The sequence below is a fragment of the Balaenoptera acutorostrata genome, chromosome 12 (assembly GCF_949987535.1).
Source record: "Balaenoptera acutorostrata chromosome 12, mBalAcu1.1, whole genome shotgun sequence".
Taxonomy (NCBI): domain Eukaryota; kingdom Metazoa; phylum Chordata; class Mammalia; order Artiodactyla; family Balaenopteridae; genus Balaenoptera; species Balaenoptera acutorostrata.
In genome coordinates this window covers 6,716,823-6,738,349 of record NC_080075.1, presented here as the reverse complement: position 1 = coordinate 6,738,349, position 21,527 = coordinate 6,716,823, and the positions used below count along the sequence as shown (strand labels likewise).

The window sequence follows — 21,527 nt, the reverse complement described above, 5'->3', positions numbered from 1 at the left end:
CACACTTTCTTTGAGTTTTCCTCATTCCCTGGGTCCTCTGTCTGCCCCCGAAGGCTGCCTGAGTCCCCCCAGGCTGGGCCCAGAGCCTCCAAGGGCCGGAGGGGGGTGGGACGGGGGGGGGGGGCGAGAGGGGACCGCCCCGCTCCCCCGGCCGGCCCTGCCCTCGCATCATTAGTTCATCGCCGGGGAAGAACCGTGTAGCTGAGCTGACCTACTTTTCCTGTTTGCCCACAGCAGGCTAAGCCTGTTTAGCATTGTCCGGAGGGGCCGGGCAGAGCAAGGAGCTTTCCGAGTCGTACAGATGGCAGTCTTCGGAGGGAACGTGATTTAATCTGGCTGCCCTGTTTTCCATTAGTCTAACGGGTTAGGACCCGGGGCCCGAGGTGACCCAGGGACATCATCCAAGCACAGGGCCCGCCTCCCCGCCAGGGAGCCTGCGTTACGGTGAATGATTGCCGGAACCGCAGGCCCGGGCTTCTCTCCAAACTTTAAAAACAGATTCCTAAATGGAAGCTCTCCCACCAGGCATCTTCTCTGCGGGAATCTGCACTGAGCCCGGAATGTCTGCTGAGACGCAGAGGGTGGGCACCGTGCTGGCCTTGGAGGAGGTTACCATCCAGTCGGGGTGGAGGGTGGACAGCTAAGGCCAACGTGGCAGAAACAGATGAATGTTATAATGAGGCGGGAATGGCGGAGGTGGGGCAGGGGGTAGGACCCAGACCTTGGATGGCGTGGGGAGTGCTGGAGGGATGAAGAGGGTGGTGATGGTGGTGGAAACAGGAGGATGTCACGGCAATGCAGATGTTGGGGGGCATGGATGGGGGACGACATGATGGGGTGGGAGTAGCTGAAGTCACAAAGGTAGCTCGTTGCTGAGGGCTTTGGATGCCATGCTTGGGGATTCAGGTGTGTCCTGGAAGCCGAGGGGTGCGTACCAGTAAGTGTATGTGCTACACACACTTTTATTCTTTTTTTTTAAACTTTAGTTTGTTGAACTATACTTGGTTTACAATGTTGTATTAAGTTCTACTGTACAGCAAGGTGATTCAGTTACACATATATATACATTCTTTTTCACATTCTTTTCCATTATGGTTTATCACAGGATATTGAATAGAGTTCCCTGTGCTGTACAGTGGGACCTTGTTGTTTATCCATTCTGTATATAACTGTTTGTATCTGCTAACCCCAAACTCCCCCTGCATCCCTCCCCTAACCCCCTCCCACTTGGCAACCACAAGTCTGTTCTCTACGGCTATGACTCTGTTTCTGTTTTGTAGATAAGTTCACCTGTGTCGTATTTTAGATTTCACATATAAGTGATATCATATGGTATGTCTTTCTCTTTCTGACTTACTTCACTTAGTATGATCATCTCTAGGTCCATCCATGTTGCTGCAAATGGCATTATTTCATTCTTTTTTATGGCTGAGTAGTATTCCATTGTGTGTGTGTGTGTGTGTGTGTGTGTGTGTGTGTGTGTGTGTACCACATCTTTATCCATTCATCTGTTGTTGATGGACATCTAGGTTGTTTCCATGTCTTAGCCATCGTAAATAGTGCTGCAATGAACTTTGGGTTGCATGTATCTTTTCGAATTAGAGTTTTTTTATGGATATATGCCCAGGACTGGGATTGCTGGATCAGATGGTAACTCTGTTTTTAGTTTTTTAAGGAACCTTCATACTGTTCTCCATAGTGGCTGCACCAACTTACATTCCCACCAACAGTGTAGGAGGGTTCCCTTTTCTCCACACCCTCTCCAGCATTTGCTATTTGTAGATTTTTTAATGATGGCCGTTCTGACTGGTACACACACTTTTATTCTTAGCTGGGTGTCTCTGCATTGCTGCTTGTGGGCACAGGATAATGTTTGTTAGAGCAGGGAACAAGCATAGGATGAGATAGTCATGATTGAATAAGCTGACATGGGAAAACAGAAGCTGAGCTTTACCTGTAGTTTATTTCACTAACTCACGTGTTGTGTGCCCAGCACATGCCTCCTGGAAGGTGTTCTGGGCCTGCACTTTCTCAGCCCTGGCTGAGCGTCTTGATGAGGGGTCATGTCTTGCACGCTCCCTGACATCCTGAAGCCTCCACCCGGGCTTCAGAGCTGGCGTAGAAGGGGTGTCGGGCCGGTGGGCGAATTGTGCATTGATTGGGGTCACGTCAGGAGATGTTTGTAGGAGGAGAGAGCTCAGTCTCTTTTTAAAAAGAAAATATACCCTTCTCGCTCCCCTTGGAGTTTCTGCAGTGCTGTCCAGGGGTGGATGTGAGTGAGGAGAGAGGTCTTCTAAGATATCTTTAACTTACACCATGAATATCTGAAGGTACAAAATGGGGAAACTGGACATTTCCAGTCCTGCTGGGTTGACCTTTAAAGGTGTGAAAACCAGACATTTCTGGACCTGCTGATGCTCTGCTTGCTTGATGAACAGGACTGGGTCTCAGTCGGTGGCCTTCTTTCTGCCCGTGGCCGGGTCTTCCTGGTAGAGATGCTTCAAGTCCCCTCTCCCGGGGGAGGGTGCTGGGGGCTTCCTGCCCTACGTGCTGTTTGCGTCTGTTCTGTATCTCATCTCCCCTTTGTGTCCGGAGGGCAGGCCTTTTTCAGACTCTGTGCGAAAGGTCTGCGAGTGTTTCTTGAGGAGAAAGGCCAGCTTCCAGGACATTTAGGGCCCACCTGCGACCCCCTGTCCTGCAGACCCCGGTGTGCATTTGACAGTGGCAGCCAGGGATGGAGAGACAGAGTACAGGATGCTGCTGGGAAGCCCCGGGGAGACTCGGGCCACTGATGTCCTTACCGTGGGGATGCTCTGAGGGCAGGCGTCCGGTGGGAGAGGGGACAACACTATTCTTGTTGTAAATTGTCCCCTACCCAAAGCCCATGGTGCATCCCAAAATGTGACCCTGGTTCTGGGGCCTTTGACGGGTCCTTAGTCTCATGAGTGCGATCGTTCCCTGGGGGGTGGTACCCCCTCCCTCATCAGGGGCTGCTTCCCGCTGGGTGGGGCTGGGCCCCTCTTTGAGGCCCCTGGGGATAGCACGTTGAGAGCAGCAGTGACCTGGAGCAGAGACATCAGTCTGCACAAGGAGCCCACCTCTTTTTTTCAGCACAGGTAGGTCCGGGAATCAGTCACCACGGCCGGTTTCCCAGTGATGGGCTCCAGATCAACCCAGACTCTCATGTCATGTGAGGAGGTGTGTCCAGGCAGCTTGGGTGGACCTTCCAGCCTCACCCCACCCCGGGCAGCACCCGCTTCCCCCAGGAGAACTGAACTCAGCTGAATTGTATGTAGGGAGTAGACAGAAGGAGTGTAGGACGATCTAACTTCATGGGTACCTGTGAAAAGGAAGCATGGAAAGTTGCGGTAGAGTTGGAAGCATTAGGAAGAGCGTTCTGTGGGGCCCCTGCAGCCCCTGAGCTCTGAGCAGAGGTGGTAGGCTGGAGCTCCCTGGCTTTGCGGGGAGGGCCATGCTCTCTGTTTAAACTGTAAAGAAAAGAAGTGATTGCAATGATGGGAGAAGAGGGAAGGCAATGCTTGGTACCAACCAGGTGTGCAGCAGTAGGTAAGTTACCTGCGACTCTGAAGATGCTGACCTGCTGTCATTCCAAAGTGATGGCTTCTGCTCAGTGCACCATGGAAAGGAGGCGGTTCACCTTTCTTGCCCAGCCCTCCCTCTGCTAAGTGCTTTACCCAGATGAGGTGTCCTGTTGGGTTCTCAGGAGGATGGGGGAAAGTGGGGATCATCCCCCATTTACACATGAGCTCATCATTCCCCAGGCTCTGTCTGGACCACCGCACTGAGTGAAGGAAAGAGGCAAGAGGACACACAAACCTAGATCTCATTAGCTTCCAAACTAATTTTGCTGCGTCCCACAGTTAGCAGTTACAGAAGCATCCCACATTTTTATTCAATGTTATTTGAAGCTCTGATATTAAACCACAGACTCCAAAGCCTGGGTGTCCAAAACAAACATGACTTCTCATCTCAAGGACATCTTCTTTTTCTCGTGCTCTCTTTGCAAACTTGAGCCCATTAGGATGAGCGCTCCCACGCCCAAAGGAGCGTTAGGACCAATGGTTAGGTGGCCGGAGATGCCGGGCTGCAGCAGCGTCTTATGGATTCATTTCGGTTTGTCTGTGGCAGCTGAACGGTGGCTTCCAACAAAGGCTTGCACTGACTCAGTTCCGAGTATGACTCATAAATCTCCTTTTCCCCCTCGTGCTGATTTTTATAGGCGTCTGTTGTCCACGTCCTGACCACGCACTGTCACCCATCAGATTCTCTAGTTGACTCGGTTTACACTGTGCAGTCTAAATTCTTTAGAAAGGGGCCACTAAAAGGAATCGTCAGTGACTGGAACATAAGTTCCAAAGGTTGCAAGAATCACGTCATGTTAGATGACCCGTCGATCAAGATATGGTAACGATTTCTATTTTGGAAATTCTTTGCTGACCAAATGATGTCATTGCAAATTTACTTAATACCAAATTTCTAACTTTCTCCTTCCATTCCTTCATTGCTTATGTCACTGTTTCCCTGAGTAATGAATCATCAGACCCTTGGAAAAAGGAAAGCATGAAGGGGGCATCGTGATCATAACAGGCAGATAAAGCCTCAGCCTTGACCTTGGAGATGCTTGTGGGATAATTCTCATAGGGTCACGGAAGTTTGCTGAGTGAGGGTCTCTCTTTGGTTTCTCCTGGCAGTCTGGCTCTGGGAGGCCCCAGCCAGCTGGGGGGGAGGGGGAAGGGGGGAGGCTTTGGTAAAGCTTCGGTGAAGGATGGACCCGTCCACCTTGACTTTCCCAATTTGCAGAATGTGAGAGATCATGCTGAGAATTCCCCAGCTGGAGGGGAATTGGGATTGCAGGAGCGGGCAGCTCTCAGGTTGGCACTGTCCATTTCCTTTAGAAGAACTATTATTTTTCCCTGTGAATGAATCATTGCAATCAAAATGATGTACCCTGGAGAGGAAGAATTAAAATGTGGAAGTTGTTTCCTAGCCTCCCCCAAAGGACAAAGGGAGACAAGTCAGCACTGTGGCTCATCAGTGACTGTATTGCAAAGCCTTTTTATTTCTTAAATACAATGAGGAAAAATCATTATCGAGCTCCCACGTGGGAGATCCCGATGTTAATCCAAAGCGACATGAGGTGCCTTCACCAGGGGCAGGCTGGGAGGACAGAAGGCACACTCGCTCTTGACAATAAAGAAGCCCCAGCCGACTGGGGAGATATCTGCATGGCGGTGCCCCTTTGGGTTTCCATTTGCTCTTGTTTGCAGTATTTTTTCTTTTTCATGATCGAAAGTCACCAGGTTTGGTCGGTACGGTGAGGAGGAATATTCGGATTTTCCAGCTACCTTGGGGTCTGTGATTCAAACCACTTCTCCACCAATTTTAAAAGGTCATGATTTTAGTTTGAAAAAACATGGGCCTTGCAATGCAATAGGCTTAGGGTACTCATTTCAGGGGAAATTCATGATGTTGTGGAGTGACCCACTGGGCCTCTTAAGGCTGTACAAAAAGTTCAAAATTAAAAAGACACTGAAGAGGAAGGCTGAGCACTGATGCTAGTGTCTTTCTGGCCCCCATCTTGTTTTTACAAATAAAGTCTTGTTGACACAGCCATACACGCTCGCTGACACACCATCTATGGCTGCTTTCACACTATGATGGCAGAGTTGAGTGGTTACAGCAGAGACTGGATGGCCTGCATCTAAAATACTCAGCAGGTGGCCCTTTACAGAAGAGTGTTGCCAACCCCTGCTTTAGGAGCATGACGTACCTTTCCATGTAGGTTGCATTAGCCTTCCCTGGAGCCCCAGGAGGGAGCTGCCAGCCCCCAGTGGGGTCCCTGTCCCCTGTAGGATGCATTGATCTCTTGTCTCCCTGCTGACACACTGTGCTACCCAGGGCAGACGTGGCATGAGAAAACGGTCACACTGCCACTTGCTGGTCCCTGTTCAAGGGCCAGAGTTGTGATGCATGGTGTAGTAGGTGCCTGTGAGAGCCCTTGGGGGCGGAAATTTCACTTAGGCAATGGGGATGTCATTTGCCGACCTCATTTGGGTCCTTCCATTCAATTAGGTCACTAGATGCTCATCGAGGACGTCCTCGGTCATTTCAACCTGTGTTTCTTTCACTCTCTCCTCTCCCTCCCTCCCTCCCCTCCTCACAAGGACCAAGTTTCTATTATCACTGGATGCTGCTGGCAGCACCCCCTGGGCGTGTGTGTCTATCTTTCCACCATGCCCACACACACATACACACACACACACGCGCGCGCGCGCACACACACACGCGTGCGCACGCACACGCACACACGCGCACACGCACACACACGCACACGTTTTCGAGGCTGACTAGCAGGCGGGAACAGGAACCCCACTCTGCCCGAAGACCTATTATAGGCTTAAGTACCAGTTTCCACTGCTCATTGTCACTAATGATATTGTGGTTAATAGTAGCTAAAATCTTCCCATGCCCCTTTTGCGCCGGGGTCAAATGAGTGAGGGACTCCGCAGCAGCCCTGCTGGCCGGCAGCCATAGGTGGTCTCTGGAGGTGGGGCGGGAGCACGTGTCCGGTGCCTCTGCTGGAAAAGCTCCCACCCGCAAAAAAAAAACCAGCCCTTTCTTCCCTGGTCAGGAGTGCCCCTCTGAAACCTGAGGTCTGTGCCACCCCGTTCACCCCTGCCCTTCTCATTGGGCAGAGAGTGTGTGCATTGAAATTTAAGGCAGACAAGGAGAACGGATGAGGCTGGACGCACCTGCCTCCGCGGGGGCTCAGGACCACAGAGGGCATACAGAGGTTAGGGTGGTTACACAGGGCGGAAGTGGGGTGAACGGGGGCCTCTGTGCTGTAGGGGGCACCCTGGTCCTCCTTGCACACATGCACCCTGACACTTACGCCGCACATGCTCTCTGCCTGGTGACCTCATGAAGGTTAAGGGATTTGCTTCAGGTCAAATGGAACAAGTGGGTCGGAACTGAAATTGAAATCGGGCTGCCTCTGAGGTCAGGAGCCCACACATCCCGAGCAGGCAGTGGGTCGGGTCAGTCCAGGGTGGGCTCTATCCGCAGAGCCGGGGGTCCCTGGGCAGCTCAGGGACCAGTTCTTAAGGGGAGGAGCCTATGGCCCATTCCACCCACAGGACGGATGGAGAGGAAGTGAGATGATGCTTTTCCGGCGCACGGCGGCCGAGGGTTGGTGAAGGAGCCACTGGCTTCTCCTGAAGGCGCCGCTCCAAGTGGATTTTCCCTTTAGTCAAGAGCTCCTGCGCACATGGCAATTTTTGTTTTAATTTTTGGTCATCAGCACGTCACTGTACCTTCACATGTCCCTCGTAAGTACTGCTACCCTGGATTAACCGTGATCATTGAGGGGCTTGTGGGAGTCGGTATTAGTCCGTATTGTGGGAATTCAGACAGGGGTTTGGTCCTGGCTGTGCCCTCCTCTCTTCCTTCCTCCCTCCCTTCTCTCCTTCATTCCTCATATGTTTATTGAGCACCTGATACGGGTAAGGAGCTGGGCTAGACATCGTGGCCTGGGTAACGGGTCAAGACGCCTTGTACCTCATCCTGGCCGTCCAAATGGGGAACCGGATGTTGAGTGCTGCTGTGGACCAGGCTCGTGCTGGTACTGTCATACGTGCCGACTTAATTAAGCTCATTTAAAAGTCACGGCTGTCCTCGGAGGTAGGTCTCCATCAATCCCCTGATCCAAACCTGCAGTGCCTTCACATCTCACTCAGAGCCAAGGCCGGACTCCATCCAGTCTCCCTGGCGTGTCTCCCCCTCACTAGCCCCATCCACCACGCTGGCCTCTTGGCTGTTTCTGGCTCTTGTTGCTGTCTCTACACTCACGCCCTCTCTTCTCTCAGGCTATGGCTCACATATCACCTTATCAGTGAGGCCTGTGGTGCTCCTAAAGCACCGGACCATGGCCCCAGCCCCCCAGAGCACTCCCTGTTCCCCCCGGTTCTCCTTTATCTTTCTCCACACCACTTATAACCAATGACAAGCCATATGTTTACTTACTTAAGTGCTTGTGGCTTGCCCTCACCGCCTGCCTGCCCCCTACCACCTGAGCGCCATGAGAGCAGGGGCATTGCCCAGACTCTCAGGGATTATCTATTGAATCATAGAACATCGCATGTGGATGTCATCTTAGTGCTTCGGTGACTACACCTCGGTGTCTCTTCACAGAAAGACAATCCCAGGAAACATCACAGCAGGCATTTTTATAGAAACTGACAATGTCAATTCTAAAACTTACTTGGAAATGCAAAGACCTAAAATAGCCAAGAATCTTGAGAAAGAAGAACAAAGTTGGAAGGCTCACACTCCATTGATGTCAAGAATTCCTACAAAACTCCAGGAGTTAAGAGAGAGTGGTTCTGGCATAGAAATAGACAAATACAAGATGCCGCAGGATCAGGAAACATACGATAACTTTACTTAAACAGCAGGTTAGTTATGTTTTCAAATAAAATGCTCAGTGTGTTTCCAGGTGAAGTACCTCTAAGTTTAAACATAGGTCCAACTGTTAATCTGATCAAAGTTCAATAATTATATATCAAAGTCTCAAAACACAGGGAAAATCGTGCATTTTGTGTACTTTTTTTGAGACTAATAATCGGACCTACCATTTTCAGTTTAGAGATTCTTCATCTGAAAACAGGATACTTGGAAGTTGAAGAAAAACACATTGTACATATTATGTGTAAATGTAACTACAGTACGATTTGAAGATAAGTTTATTGCTAATTCAGCAGGTGACTACGGTCAACTTAACAGTGATACAGCCTCTTAATACCCTTGAGATGATGTGATGAGAATGGTACTTTAGGACTTCCCTGGCAGTCCAGTGGTTAAGACTCCGTGCTTCCAATGCAGGGGGTGTAGGTTTGATCGCTGGTCAGGGAACTAAGATCCCACATGCCACGCGGCCAAAAAAGAAAAAAAAAGAATGATACTTTACGTCTGTGGGCTTTCTCCTAAAAATCCATCTGCCCAATCTGGGAGAAACATCAGATAAACCCAAATTGAGGGACAATCTACAAGTATTCCTCAAAATGGTCAAGGTCATAAAAAACAAGGAAAGTCTGAGAAACTGTCATAGCCAAGAGGAGCGTAAAGAGACGTGACAGCTAGATGGAGTGTGGTTTCCTGGATGGGATACTGGGACAGAGCAAGGACATTAGATAAAAACTAAGAAAATATAAATGAAGTGTGGACTTTACTTAATAATAACGTATCAGTATCAGTATTGGTTCATTAATTGTGACAAATACACCATAGTAGTGTAAGGTATTTATAACAGGGGAGACTGGGTGCAGGATATGTGGGAACTCTCAATACGGTCTTTGCATTTTCTATAAATCTAAAATTGTTCTAAAAAATAAAGTTTATTTTAATAAATAAGTTTAGGGAATTCCCTGGCAGTCCAGTGGTTAGGACTCCGTGCTGTCACTGCCGAGGGCCCAGGATCAATCCCTGGCTGGGGAACTAAGATTGCACAAGCTGTGCGGCGTGGCAAAAAAAAAAAAAAAAAAAAAAAAGTCAATTGTATTTCAATATACTAGCAATGAATACCCCAAAAATGAAATTAAGAAAAAAAATTGTATTTAAAAAAAAATAAGTTTATCCTATGTGTCTGAACTTTAAGGACACCCTATAGATAAATAGAACTGAACAGAGATTCTGTAAATACACACGCATATAGGATCACACAAGATACTTGACAAAGTGACAATGCAATTGGGAAAGAAATATCTTTTCAATAAATGATCCTGGAACAAGTGAGTGTACAGATGGGGGAAAAAAAGGTGATCCTTGACCACTATCTTACACCACACATAAAATTTAATTTGCAATGGAGTGTAAATCAATGTAAAAGCTAAAATGATAAAGCTTCTAGAAGAAAACGTAGGATAATTCTTCATGACACCGAGGTGGCAAAGACTTCTTAGGACACAAAAATAAAAAATATATAAATTTATCAAAATTAAAAACCGTTCATCAAAAGACATCATCAAGAAAGTTAAAAGACCAGCCACAGGCTGGGAGAAAATGTTCACAATACATATATCTGGCAAAGTACTTATATCCAAAAGAGAGAAGCTTCTACAGATTAGTATGATGAAGATAAACAGCCCAATTTCTTTAAAAAAGAAGAAGAAAAAGAAAGAAAAGTGGGCAAAGCACTTGAACAGACACATCACAAAAGAAGCTGTCTAGACAGCAAATAAGTCCATGAAAAGATGCTCAACATCATTAATCATCAGGGAGATGCAAAGCCAAATCCCGATGAGATCCCAAAACATACCTACTAGGATGACTAAAATTAAGAAGACATACCAAGTGTTGGGTGAGAATGTGGGGCCTCTGGAACTCTCGTGTGCTACTGGTGCAAATATAAAATTGTACAGTAACTTTGGGAAACAGTTGGGCAGTTTCTAATATAGTAAGCATATGGCTATACTGTGATCCAGCAGGTACACTCTTAGGTGTGTATACTCAAAAGAATGAGTGCTTATTTCCACCAAAACACTTGGATTTAACTTATCCTGGTGATGTTAATTTTGACCCCGGGTGAAGGTGGTGTCTGCCAATCTTCTCTACTTATAAAGTTACTATTTTTCTTTTATAATTAATAAATATCTTGAGGGAGATACTTTGAACTATGCAAATAACCTGATTCTCCTCAAACTTTTGCCCATTAATTTCAGCATCCATCAGTGGATTTTGCCTGCAACAGTTATTACTTTGATGTACTGATGGTGATCTTCAATTTCCTTTCTTCCTTCTACATTTATTAATTGAAATTCTTCTGTAAGGGAAACCTGTCCCCTCCTCCATTTGTTTATTCATTTAATTATTTATTTGTACCAATGGACTCATGAATATTTAGTTTATTCTCTGGGTTACAATCTATCATTACAGAGTTCCAATAGTTCCAGGCTCTCTTTTCCTCAGCCTCTCATCATTCTCATTGGTTATTATTTCTTGAGTGGTTAGTTAGTAGATGCAGATGCCTATACTTGAAATTTTGGGAGATGTTACAAGGTGTAAAAAGACTCCAAATAGTTTGTGTTCCAGAAAAAGCCAAGAAACCCAGAACTGAAAGAGCCCCCAAGAAATGAAATGTACTGGGTGTGCTGGGTCACCTCCCTGTGCCCCTCTCCCCGTCCCCACCGTTCTCTCTGCCCTGGAGGCTCCCCTGTGAGGATGTCATAAGTAGCCTCCCTCTCTGTCTTCTGGGTGGTGTGGCCAACAGGAGACACAAGTGGGAGATTGGGGAGGGCGGACAAGGAGGTGAAATATTTATCCCCTAGGCTCCCTTCTCACAAGGTTTCTTCAGGCTGACTGCATCCCTCCACCAAATGCCACCTCTCCTATATGACACACTCCTTCCAGGTCCAGGTAACCATTTCCCTCTTGTCCCTTGATGCATAGAGGTGTCAACAGCTCCGCTGACACCAACCCTAGGTACCTGCACCATCTCTCCTGGTTTCCCTAGCCACCCCACCTCCACACACCTTTACAAACAGCCTGCTTACAATTAAGTCCTGTTTCCTGTTGGGACCGTGACGAAGAAACCCCTAAATATCTAGCCCATCTAGGATGTGTGGTTATCTGGAGTAAAAATACTAGAGCTTTCCACCGTTGTTCACTTTGGGGGTTAATCATATCAACAGTTATTTTCTCAGCTCTAAACAGAATCTCCTTTGCCTTCATTTGAGCTCATTTTCTCTTCCCTGGCCTTCTGTGGTCATTAAAAAAAACAAACAAAAAAACTGCTGCTCAAAATCCTTTTTAATTGGAAATTCTTTTTTAAAAAAATTTTTGTTGAAATATAGTTGATTTATAATGTTGTGTTAACTTCAGTTATACAGTAAAGTGATTCAGATAGATACATGTATTCTTCTTTTACATTCTCTTCCATTATAGTTATTACAAGACATTGAGTATAGTTCCCTGTGCTATACAGTAGGTCCTTGTTGGTTATCTATTTCATATATAGTAATGTGTATATTTTAATCCCAAACTCCTAATTTATTCCTCTCCCCTCCTCTCTTAATTGGAAGCTCTTTATACAATTGAGAAAAGTCACTGTCACCTCTTAAACTTCTCTATTGTTCCTTTAACCCAACCTCACAGGACTACTTTTCTTCCCCTTTTCCCTCTTTCTTGTGTGCTTTGGGCCCCTCCAGCTCCTCCACATCATGAATTAAAAGAGTGACTCAAAGATACAAGGGGGGAGGGACCCCCATGTTCCTCATAATAGTCAAAAGGTGGAAGCAACCCAGGGTCCATCAACAGAGGATGGATAAACAAAAGTTGGTCCATACATACAGTGGAATATGATTCAGCCTTAGAAAGGAAGGAAGTTCTGACACATGCCAAGACATGATGAACCTTGGGGCATTATGCTAAATGACACAAACCCATTACAAAAGGACAAATCCTGTATAACTCCACCTATATGAGGGCCCTAGAGTCGTCAGAATTGTAGAGACAGAAAGTAGAATGGTGGTCATCAGGGGTTGGATGAAGGAAAGTGGGGAGTCAGTGTTTAATGGGGACAGAGTTTCAGTTTTGCAAGATAAAAAGAGCTCTAGAGATGGATGGTGGTGATGGTTGCACAACAATATGAATGTACTTAATGCTACTGAGCTGTAGAGTTAAAAATGGTAAATTTTATGTTATGTGTACATGACCGCAATTGTTTTTTTATGTGCACTTAACTTTTTTAATTTTTAATTTAATTTTTATCTTATATTGGAGTATAGTTGATTTAAAATGTTGTGTTAGTTTAGGTGTACAACAAAGTGAATCAGTTATACATATACATATATCCATTCTTTTTCAGATTCTTTCCCGTATAGGTTATTACAGAATACTGAGTAGAGTTCCTTGTGCTATATTGTAGGTCCTTGTTGTTTATCTATTTTATGTATAGTAGTGTGCATATGTTAATCCCAAACTCCTAATTTATCCCTCCCCCCAACCTTTCCCCTTTGGTAACCATAAGTTTGTTTTTGAAGTCTGTGAGTCTATTTCTGTTTTGTAAATAAGTTCATTTGTATCATTTTTTGAGATTCCACATATAAGTGATATCATGATATTTGTTTTTCTCTGTCTGACTTACTTCACTTAGTATGGTAATCTCTAGGTCCATCCATATTGCTGCAAATGGCATCATTTCGTTCTTTTTTATGGCTGAGTAGTACTCCATTGTATATATGTACCACATCTTCTTTATCCATTCCTCTGTTGATGGACATGAGGAAGGCATGGGAGACAACAGGTGTGACAAAACAGGACATTGGTGTGAAGCTTCTGGGGCAGGTGCTCCTGGGGAGCACAACTCAGGTGTGTTCTCTTCCCTCAGGTGCAGCGGAGCAGAGTGACTTAGGGGTCAAGTGACAGGAATCGGGCAAGGAAATGGGGGAGGGATGGGAAAGAAGAGGAAGTGGGTGTAGAACATCAGGGCTTCATGGATTCAGGAAGTGTTTAAGAACAGAGAGAGAGGAATCAGAGCTGCCACAGTTGATGCAGAGTAGCTATTAGTCATTTGTAGGTGTTTCTACAACGTTTCATGTATGACAAAGCAACCCCTGTCATCCAGACAGGATTCCAGATCCTCAGCAAAGCAGACTGAAGCCCACATCCTCCCTTAAACGTGCTCTGTCCAGGGGTACCTGGTAAGGGGCATGGCTTTTACCCTTTTGCCATGGCTGGATCCTGGCTCATGCCCTCAGCACACGGACAACCACCACTTTCCATGGAGTGCAGACCTGGGGTAGCACATCATTAAATGAATGGACTGCATTTTTCATGTCTTAAAGCTTTGAACGGATTCCATCTGGAAAACATTAAGCAGATGCCTGTTTGCAGATATGCTAACCCCATTTTAATTATGACACAAGCCTCAACTGCTGAATGGTGTTTCTTGCAAATCTATCACTAAAATATGCCTGCTATTTACCGAATGGGGCTTGTAAGTAAACAGGGGCTGTGACTGCAGAATTCCTTTTCGTCTTTGGCTCAGACTCATGCCTGGGCTCACAGCAGACCAAAAATCACAAAACAAAATTATCTCAGAGAAAACATTCATTTGTCCCATTAAAACTTTTTAGCTAATGTTACAATTTTTATGTATGGTTCTATTGGATTTGCTGTTTGGTTGAGAATTCTTATATTCATGTTCATGAATGTAATTGACCTATAATAATTCTTTCTGTTAATATCCTTGTCTACTTCTGTTACAAAATTCATACTGGCCTTTTCATAAAATGAGCTATTTTCATTAAAAAAAATTGTGATCAGGAACTTGGAATTTTGAGAGTAAAGGTTAGTGCATTTGCAAAGTGTTGATTCTGGAGTTCTGATGTCAGGCCCTCTGTTTAGAGACCGGAAGCATGTGGGTCATGGTGACTCCATTTCTCTGTGGTCCCCACCCTTATCTCCATCACACTTCGCCTCCAGGTCCCCCAACTCGGGCCTCAGGGACACCCTGAAAGTCTTTCTGCATGGAGGGGCTGGAGGGGGAACCCCCCCAGACAGATGGGACTCTGGGAAACGTGTGAAGGAAGAGTAATCAGGGATGTGGCTGTGAGGGGTGAAGGACCACAGGCCTGCGTGTATCAGAGGACACCGGGTCAGTGGGCCCAAGAGCCTTTGAGCCAGCTGCCTAGGAGAGTAGAGGCCCAGGCGATGAGGTTTGGGGCTGTGAGAACATTCCTGGATTGTTACTTCATTTTTCACAACTGTGTACCTTGACTATCTAGGGGGTGTACGTGCCTAAAAGATAGGAGAGCAGTTCTACTCCTTTGGGGCCCCGATCCCTACAGGCTGCATAAGAGGAGTTTGTGTATTTAAATGAACAGATAAACAAAGAAATGCTCTCCTTCAGAACGTCACGGGCAGCTTGCAGGTTTGAAATAAACAGATACTTTGTTGAGCTGGGTCTGGAAAGCAGTTCCCAAAGTGTGATCTAGGGACCCAGGGGGGTCCTTGAGGTCAAAACAGTTTTCCTAATGTTAACATATCATTTGCCTGTTTACTCTCTTGAGTATACAGTGGACTTTTCCCAAAGCTCTTGGAGCTCTGTTAATGACATCTCTCTGATGCTTAATGGAATATTGTATATTTAAGATTTCTCAGTTTTCACCCACATACACAAGAGGTCTTCAGAGCCCTCAGTCATTTTTGAGAGGGTGCAAAGAGTTGCTGGAACCAGAAAGTCTGAGAACCTGTGGATTAAGGCATGTGATTTAGATCAGACCAAAATGATGGCAGCCAGAAAGACCTGTGAGAAAGGTCGAGAATCAGAGAGTCATCGTCTGTTCTCTCTCTTTTTTTTTTTTTTGCAGGAAAAACTGCAGAGACAATCTAATGGATGAAGATGAGAAAGACAGGGCAAAGAGGTAAGAGGGGCGACTTCCCCGCCCCGGCAGTGTTGTGTGGTCCGCCGTCTGAACCCTGCTCGTCCTCACTCTACAGCGGAAAGCACAGTCAGGCAGGTGGCTGGGGCACATGCCTTTCACTCCTTGAAATACTGCATCGCTTTGCTCAAAAAATTCAAACCAGTTCCCTCAATTTTGTTCCTTACCCAGACATGACTGATTGTTTGGGACTTGCCAAGTGGTTTACAGTTTTCACATGTCCATGTGGTGACCCTGTGGACCGGGGCCTCCTTTCAGAAGCCTCCAGTTACTGCATTTCCAGGATGGACGCTGCTTGGCACGGCAGCCTGATTGGAGCCAGGCCAGCCTGGGTTTAAATCCTGGATGTGCTGTCAGGGAGCTGTTGGCCCTGGACAATAATTGGAATAATCATCGGCACGCACTGAACATGGAATAACCATCCTCACCGGGCTAGGCTCTTCCATATATGTTATCTCAGCTTCCTCATCGGAAAATGGAGATATCATAGTGGCTTGGCGCTGTTGTTGGGTTGACCAGAAAGCCTAGCTTGGTCGCTGGCATGCCAGCGCTGTTAGAACCATGTCCGTGCTTATTCCTTCACTGGACATTTATTGAACACCTACTGTATATGAGGTGGAGTCATAAAGTAGATATTTTGTATTTTTTTATTTTATTTTTATTTTTTTGGCCTCACCGCGGGGCATGCGGGATCTTAGTTCCCTGACCAGGGATTGATCCCGTGCCCCCTGCATTGGAAGTGTGGAGTCTTAACCACTGGACCGCCAGGGAAGTCCCCCATAAAGTGGATATTTTGAAGGTAGAGGCCAGTCGGGTGTTACCTGTCTCGCATGATCAGACCGAGTTGGCAGTGACCACACCAGGCTCTGGGGAAATAAAGATGAATAAGAGGCGTGCCCATGAGGAGGGCCCAGGTGCATGGTGGTGATGGGTAGGTGACCGCAGGTCATTAGGCTGCACGGTGACAGGCCCAGCGGTGGTGTCCTGTGGTGACACGGGATGTCCTGTCTCAGGAGGGCCTTCACTCAGGCCCGGAGGACTAGCCTCCTTCCTCCAAAAAGCTCTTTCCCCTCTGCTCCTGCCACTGCCTATGCCTGGCAGGTCCCTCCGCCCTCTGACAGCCTCTTAAACACCTACAGGGCTGAAGGGTTTGCCCACCTCCCTTCACAGAGCCCACTACCTGGTTGTCACCTACAGAATCCTCCACTTTCGAATGACGGAGCCCTCAGAAGTCACCCAGTTCAGCAGCCCCGGGGGTGTCTGTCCTTCCACGTCACCTGGTGCGGGGGCAGCCATGAGGACAATAAATCCCCAGCCACTCAGACCTCTGAGACCTGAGTCTTCCCCTGTGGGGCACAGGGGATGTATGCATTGGTTGTTAATTTCCCAGATATTTCCTTAAGCACATCAGGGAGCTGGGTAATGCCAGAGGGGTAGGCAAACTCAGGTTGGTGTGGAGTGAGGGTTGTTGGAGCTGGAGGGCCGGCACTGGGGGTTCATCATACTCTAAACCTCTACTTCTCCATAGGTTTGCAACTGTTCCGTAATAACAAGGTAAACAAACAGCAATACGAGGAGCTCCCCGGATTATTCTGAACTTACAGGCATATCACGTGGCACTGGGGACCATGGCTCCCTTAGGCCACCACCTGCAAGGGCTGCAAACTCCACATGGGTCCCAAGCAACATGCAAATGAATAGATCGGACGAGACCAAACTGGAACGGGGTCCTTATGCCCTCTCTCCCGGGCAGGCTTCCAGCTCTCTGCTCTGGGGCATCTCGCCTCTTGGTTGCCTGCCAGGCCGCTGTGGAGACAGGGCAGGAGGCAGAGGCCTGAGCTGCACTCCTGGCTGGCCCTGTCCTACCTGATGGATTCCAACAAGCCCCTTCACCTCGCTAAGCCTCCACCTTCTCAGCTGCAACACGAGGGTCATCATTTCTGCCCTGCCCTCCTCTCGGGCTGTTTTGGGAACAGCCACAAAATACACCAAGAAGCTTTTTATTTTTTTAAGTATTAATCGCTACCTGTATGTGAAGATGCAGGACATTTTCCGTTAACACATTTATAAGCTATTCCCATTAACAATAATGAAAAGGTCAGTGGTGCTGGCCCGTGGTCATTGGGCGTGTCCTGTGTGCCCTGATAACTTTTGGGTGCACAGTACCAGGCTAAGTGCTTTTCTATGCATTATCTCATACCACCTCCTCCACATTCCTTTGAGGTGTGTATCATCGTTATTCCCATTTTACAGATGAGGAAACTAAGGCCCCATAAGGTTAAGTAACTTGTCAAACACCCTAAAGCTCTAACAAGTAGCAGAAGTGGAAGATAAACACAGGCTTCCTAAACCTTGGACTCTGTTCTTATTCTCCGGACCACACACATACCTCTTCACGTGAGAACAAATTCGGTCTCTCCGGCAGGTCCAGACCGTGTCCTGATGTGACTTTGAGTCCACAGGAGTTTGGCTTTTGCCGTCATCATCTTTAATGTCACCCCCAGGCCCACAGTCTCGGCCCTGTCTTTTTACTGCACGGCTTACCTCAAAATCAAGAAGAGGTAAAATGCATGTTTAGGCTCTGCCATACTCAGAGATCATCCAATACAGATATTCCAATAAAATCTTGGCTAAAAATTCTTAGAAATCCAATTGTATGCAGTTTCTTTCCGTTTATTCCCATCCCTATTTGCTTTGAGCCGTGGGCACCCATGCCACCAAATTGCCTATTTGGAAACCTCCCAGCACAGACACCCGTCAGTGAGGCAGCTGGTCCTCACTCCCCTCTTGTCCTCAGATGGGGAAACAGGTTTTATAATGTTTAGGAATACCCAGATCTCTTCGCCGGAAGAGCAGCAATAATGCAGTATTCTTCGTAACACTTGGGGGAAAAAAAAACAAGGACAAAACAAACACACTCCTAAAATTGTATCGCTTCCAAAGCCTCTAGCTATGTGGGTTTTATAGCAGCAACATGGGAGGCCCTTCCCCTAATCCCACCTGGAGGTCTGATACGAATTGTTTTCACTCCGGTATTGTTGATGAGATTAGAAATGTTTAGCTTCAGATCAGATCTCTCGTTGTCTCCAGAAAACATGAGCTATATTAGGCAAGGTTTTCAAAGCTTTGGGGAATTCATGGTTTATTTGGATTGTTTGATCAAGTATTCTAAACCAGGACATGGATCCACTTTCTGCTGTGAATTTCCATGTAAATCCAGTGAGTATTGAGTGCCCTATTGTGTGTACAGAACTATGTGCTTTTTCTTTAGGGAAGATGTAAAAACATGGTCCTTGTACTCAGAAAAGAAACTGTTTGATTGAGAGACATTTGGATCCCTAGATAATGAGGCACAGTTTACCAGTCATAAGCACATTTTTCTAATTCTTATGTGACACTGTTTGGCGGTGTGTGTGTGTGTGTGTGTGTGTGTGTGTGTGTCATCCAGGAAGTAGTGTGGTGTGGCAGGAAGTGCATGGGCTTAGAATCAGACAGTCCCAGCTTTGATTCTTGCCACTTTTACTTTCTGTCCTTAGACGAGCTAAAAAAAAAAACACCTCTCCTAGCCTCAGTTTCCTACTCTGTAAAATGGGGGTGTTAATAGCAGCACCCTCTTCCTAGGGTTATTGCAGGAACTAAATGGAGCTCAGTATAAGACCCCTAGCACAGTGCAGGGTACACAGTGCTAATAAGAAAAGCTAACACTTCCGGGCCACACACTGTGTGTCTGCAGCATTTTGCATGCATTAACTCTAAACCTCGACATAGGTTATTTTTAGTCCCATTTTACAGTGGAGAAACCGGAGGCTGAGGGCTCACACAGGCAGGCAGGGGCAGGCAGGGATTCCCATTCAGGCATCAGTTCCTAAAGTCTGGGCTCCTGACAACTTCTCATGACATGATTCACCCACGTGCCCAAGGGGTAGGAACAGAAAGCATTGGTAAGAATCATCACTTTCCAAAGAAAGCAAGCTTCTGTAACTTGGCAGTATTGTAAAATACAGCTCACTCCATTTCTTGATAGAACTGAATGCTAAGAAGAAAGTCTTTCATGTGAGCCTCCTTTAATCCAATATTAAATGGTCAGTTCATTGGTATTAATTAAAATTACAGTATCTCATCAGTGAAGGTCTATTTCCATAACCTCGTGCATTTTCACTGAGGGAGGGAGGATGGGTGGTGGGTTTAGAATTGTGCTGCCCCTCGCAGGACATTTGGTCCTGTCCAAAATGTCCATGAGACACTTGGTCCACGCCAAAAGACCCTTGAAATTTGGTCCTATCCAAAACATCCATGAACATATTTGGTCCATGCCAAATGGTTTTGGACGGGACCAAAATATCAAGGACCTTTTGGCATGGACCAGATGTCTCCCTGGAAGTTTTGGATAGGACCAAATTTCAAGGACATTTTGGCGTGGACCAAGCATCTTATGGACCAGATGTCTTATGGATGTTTTGGACAGGACCAAATGTTTGCTAACCATGTCGGCTTTTTTTAAAATCAATGTATAGTTGATTTCCAATGTTGTGTTAGTTTCAGGTGTACAGCAAAGTGATTCAGTTATACATACATATATATCCATAATACATACATATTTTTTTCAGATTTATTTCCCGTTTTCAGATTCTTTTCCATTTTAGGTTATTACAAGATATTGAGTATAATTCCCTGTGCTATACAGTAGATCCTGTTGTTTATCTATTTTATATATAGTAGTTTGTATGTGTTAATTCCAAATTCCTAGTTTATCCCTCCCCTCGCTTCCCCTTTGGTAAATATAAGTTTGTTTTCTGTCTGTGAGTCTGTTTCTGTTTTGTAAATAAGTTCATTTATATCATTTTTGAGATTCCACATATAAGTGATACCATATGGTGTTTGTCTTTCTCGTATGACTGACTTCACTTAGTGTGATAACCTCTAACCTTCATCCATGTTGCTGCAAATGACAAATTTTCATTCTTTTTTGTGGCCTTTCGTCAATAAGGATCAAGAGTGTCAGGCAAGAGTAGCTGCTTCTTGGAGTTCTCTACTGGACGAGTGCTGGTTCTGAAACACAAGCTAGACCATTTTATTATTCTTTGACCCTAATCCTTAGTCTCAACACCAATGAAATGGTTCAGGCAAGAGGGAGGAGTTAAAACACAACAAATAAGAAGCTTATACATGGCAGTTTTTTTAAAAAATTATTTATTTATTTTTGGCTGCATTGGGTCTTCATCGCTGTGCACGGGTTTTCTCTAGTTGTGGTGAGTGGGGTCTATTCTTCAGTGCAGTGCGCAGGTTTCTCATTGCGGTGGCTTCTCTTGTTGGGGAGCACGGGCTTCAGTAGTTGTGGCACACAGGCTCAGTAGTTGTGGCTTGCGGGCTCTAGAGAGCAGGCTCAGTAGTTGTGGCACACAAGCTTAGCTGCTCCACAGCATGTGGGATCTTCCTGGACCAGGGCTCGAACCCATGTCCCCTGGATTGGCAGGCGGATTCTTAACCACTGCGCCACCAGTTAAGTCTCTACATGCAGTTTTGCAGAAGCAGGCGCTGCAGAAGGAAAAGCTTCAGCACTGGGAGGCTGGTTGTTACTTCCGGTCCCTCCTGGGGGTGTTGGTTGCTGTGGACCAATGACAGCTGCCATTCCATCACCCTCGCATCAGGATTGGTTAACTAAGTATGTGAGCACGTGGAAGATACAGAAGGGGATAACATAGCATTACCCTGCCCTCCAAGAGCTTTTAGGCAGGTTGGGGGCATCCTCCAAGCATAAAGGGGAAAGAACATACCCGAGGGGTCTGTGTTGGGCAGAGCCGGGAGGATGATGAGAATTTGTGAGCTCTGCTTTCTCAGCCGCGTGTCCTTTCGTGGAGAGTAACTTGGTTAAGAGGAGAGACTGACCTCGTCGTTTCATTTCTCTGTTGTAAATTATGTAGGTGTAACAGGAAAGGCCGGCCTGCACCGTGAAGGTTGTAGCCCACTTGGAGGACTTCTGCCCTGCGCACACTTGCCAATGCCCCTGTGTCAGGCTCAGTGCGGAGTGAAAAAGCCTGGCCCTGGGCAGTGCATGTAGCTGTTCCCGGC

General features: G+C 46.5%; 1 protein-coding gene across 3 annotated transcripts in view; it reads left to right on the top strand.

Moving 5' to 3' along the window:
* NPAS2 (neuronal PAS domain protein 2) overlaps positions 1-21,527 on the top strand; it is a 190,073-nt gene that overhangs the window by 63,443 nt on the left and 105,103 nt on the right. For 2 of the 3 annotated variants that reach the window (XM_057558519.1, XM_057558518.1), the window contains one exon: positions 15,387-15,440. In XM_057558519.1, the coding sequence (XP_057414502.1) occupies positions 15,409-15,440 (32 nt within the window). In that variant the 5' untranslated portion in view covers positions 15,387-15,408. Of the gene's footprint in view, positions 1-3,059; positions 3,117-15,386; positions 15,441-21,527 lie in introns of those variants that run through there. The other variant, XM_057558520.1, reaches the window with a different exon arrangement.